This window comes from Emydura macquarii, unplaced genomic scaffold (genome assembly GCF_026122565.2).
Source record: "Emydura macquarii macquarii isolate MOO-44397 ecotype Brisbane River unplaced genomic scaffold, CSIRO-AGI_Emac_v2 contig_871, whole genome shotgun sequence".
Lineage (NCBI taxonomy): Eukaryota > Metazoa > Chordata > Testudines > Chelidae > Emydura > Emydura macquarii.
Window position 1 is genome coordinate 1 of NW_027131008.1, and position 1,938 is coordinate 1,938.

The 1,938-nt window shown below is 47.0% G+C and overlaps 1 protein-coding gene across 1 annotated transcript; it reads left to right on the plus strand.

Annotated features, from left to right (window-relative positions):
• Positions 1–15: 15 nt before the first annotated feature.
• LOC137149864 (olfactory receptor 52P1-like) lies at positions 16–784 on the plus strand (the record flags this gene model as incomplete). The annotated part of the gene is made up of 1 exon (XM_067543480.1): positions 16–784. A coding segment is annotated over exon 1 (769 nt), but the record flags the coding sequence as incomplete, so codon positions are not given.
• Between the last annotated feature and the right edge of the window lie 1,154 nt (positions 785–1,938).

A 1,938-nucleotide genomic window follows, 5' to 3' on the forward strand; every position in this document is an offset into this window, starting at 1 on the left:
CTGTTGGGAAATTTCATGGTTCTGTTTGTTGTTGCCAAAGAGGAGACCCTGCAGAAGCCCATGTACCTGCTGTTCTGCATTTTGGCTGTCACAGAGATCGGTGTGACCACCTGCGTCATGCCAAAGGCACTGTGCATATTTTGGTTTGGTTTCAAAGGCATCACTGTGGATGGCTGCCTCACCCAGATGTTCTTTCTTTATTTGTTTGCAGTTACACACTCAGCCATCCTCGTGATAATGGCCTTCGATCGCTACATCGCCATATGTGACCCTCTGAGATATGCCACCATCCTCACCAATGCACGAATTGCTAAGCTAGGGCTAGTGGGTTTGATACGAGCTGTTCTTTTGATTTTGCCATTGCCCCTGCTACTGCGGAAGCTGCCATTATGTGCAAACCCTGTTATCCTCCACACGTACTGTGAGCACATCGCTGTGGTGAAGATCTCGTTAGGGGACACCAGAGTCAACCGGACGTATGGCCTGGTGATAACAGTTGTGAACATCGGATTAGACCTGACACTCATTGGCCTGTCCTACGGGCTGATCATCAGGGCCGTCCTCAGGATCTCCTCCAAGAAAGCCCACCAGAAAGCTCTCAACACCTGCACAGCCCACATCTGTGTGATGCTGCTGTCTTATACTCCCTTCCTCTTCACTGCCCTGACACAAAGGTTTGGTCAGGACAACGCTGCCCATGTTCACATCCTCTTGGCCAACCTCCATCTCCTTGTCCCCCCCATGCTCAACCCTATCATTTATGGGATCAAAACCAAAGAGCTTCGTGAGAAAGTGGGAAAATACACCTGTAGAATGTGATTGCCTGGGGCCACTGACTTTAAACCTGCATGACAGGAGGGGAAAGGATGTCTCCTGGTTAATCAAGGGTGCTCTGTCTCAATTTGTGGAGCTCAGGCTTGAGGAAGTTCACAGTTTCAGAAGTTCCTCACACCTAATGTCTTATAACTCCATCACCAAGCACTGATCTCTCCACTGCTAACTTCCATCTCTCTAACCATCACCTGATCTCGTTCAAAATCACCTGTCATCCGACATTTCTGTGACTTCCATATCACCAGCACTGATGATTTCTTATATGCTCTCAGGCATTTTCTACATCAGTATGGTTGTTTATACTCACCATTTCTCACTCTCCTCCATCTTTGACTCTTTTGCCCCTCTCTGCCATCACAGGGTCCCCAACTCTGATATTCACCAAACCTCAACAATGTCTTCCAGTCCTGAGTCTCCCCAAATCAGTCACTCTGAATTATTACCTAGGAATAACTTGGCGTTTTCCACTCTGTTTCCTCCCTTACAACACCATGAAATCTGCCCTCAGTTATCAGTTCATTGCCCAGAGACTGGGCTCAAAATAAACAAAGAGGGTATTTAATATAAAAATCACAGACGCGAAGATGAAGAAACGAAGAAATCCCATGCACTGCTACAAGCTGGGGACCGACTGGCTAGGCAGCAGTTCTGCAGAAATGGACCTTTTCGTTACAGTGGAAAAAACGCTGGATATGAATCAGCAGTGTGCCTTTGTTGCTAAGAAGGCTAACGGAATATTTGACTGCATTAGTAGGAGGATTGCCAGCAGATCGGGGGAATTGATTATTCCCCTCTCTTTGGCACTGGTGAGGCCCCATTTAGGGTATTGTGTCCAGTTTTGAGCCTCCCACTATGGAAGTGATGTGGATAAATTGGAAAGGGTCCAGCGGAGGGCCACAAAGATGTTTAGTGGGCTGAAACAAATAATTTATGAGGATAGGCTGAGGTAACTGGGCTTTTTGGTCTGCAGAAGAGAAGAATGAGGGGGGATTTGATAGTGGCCTTTAACTACCTGGAAGGGGGTTCCAGGGAGGATGGAGTTAGGCTGTTCTCAGTGGTGGCTGTAGCCTGATTTTATAGTTATTAATTTATTGAATAGGGTAA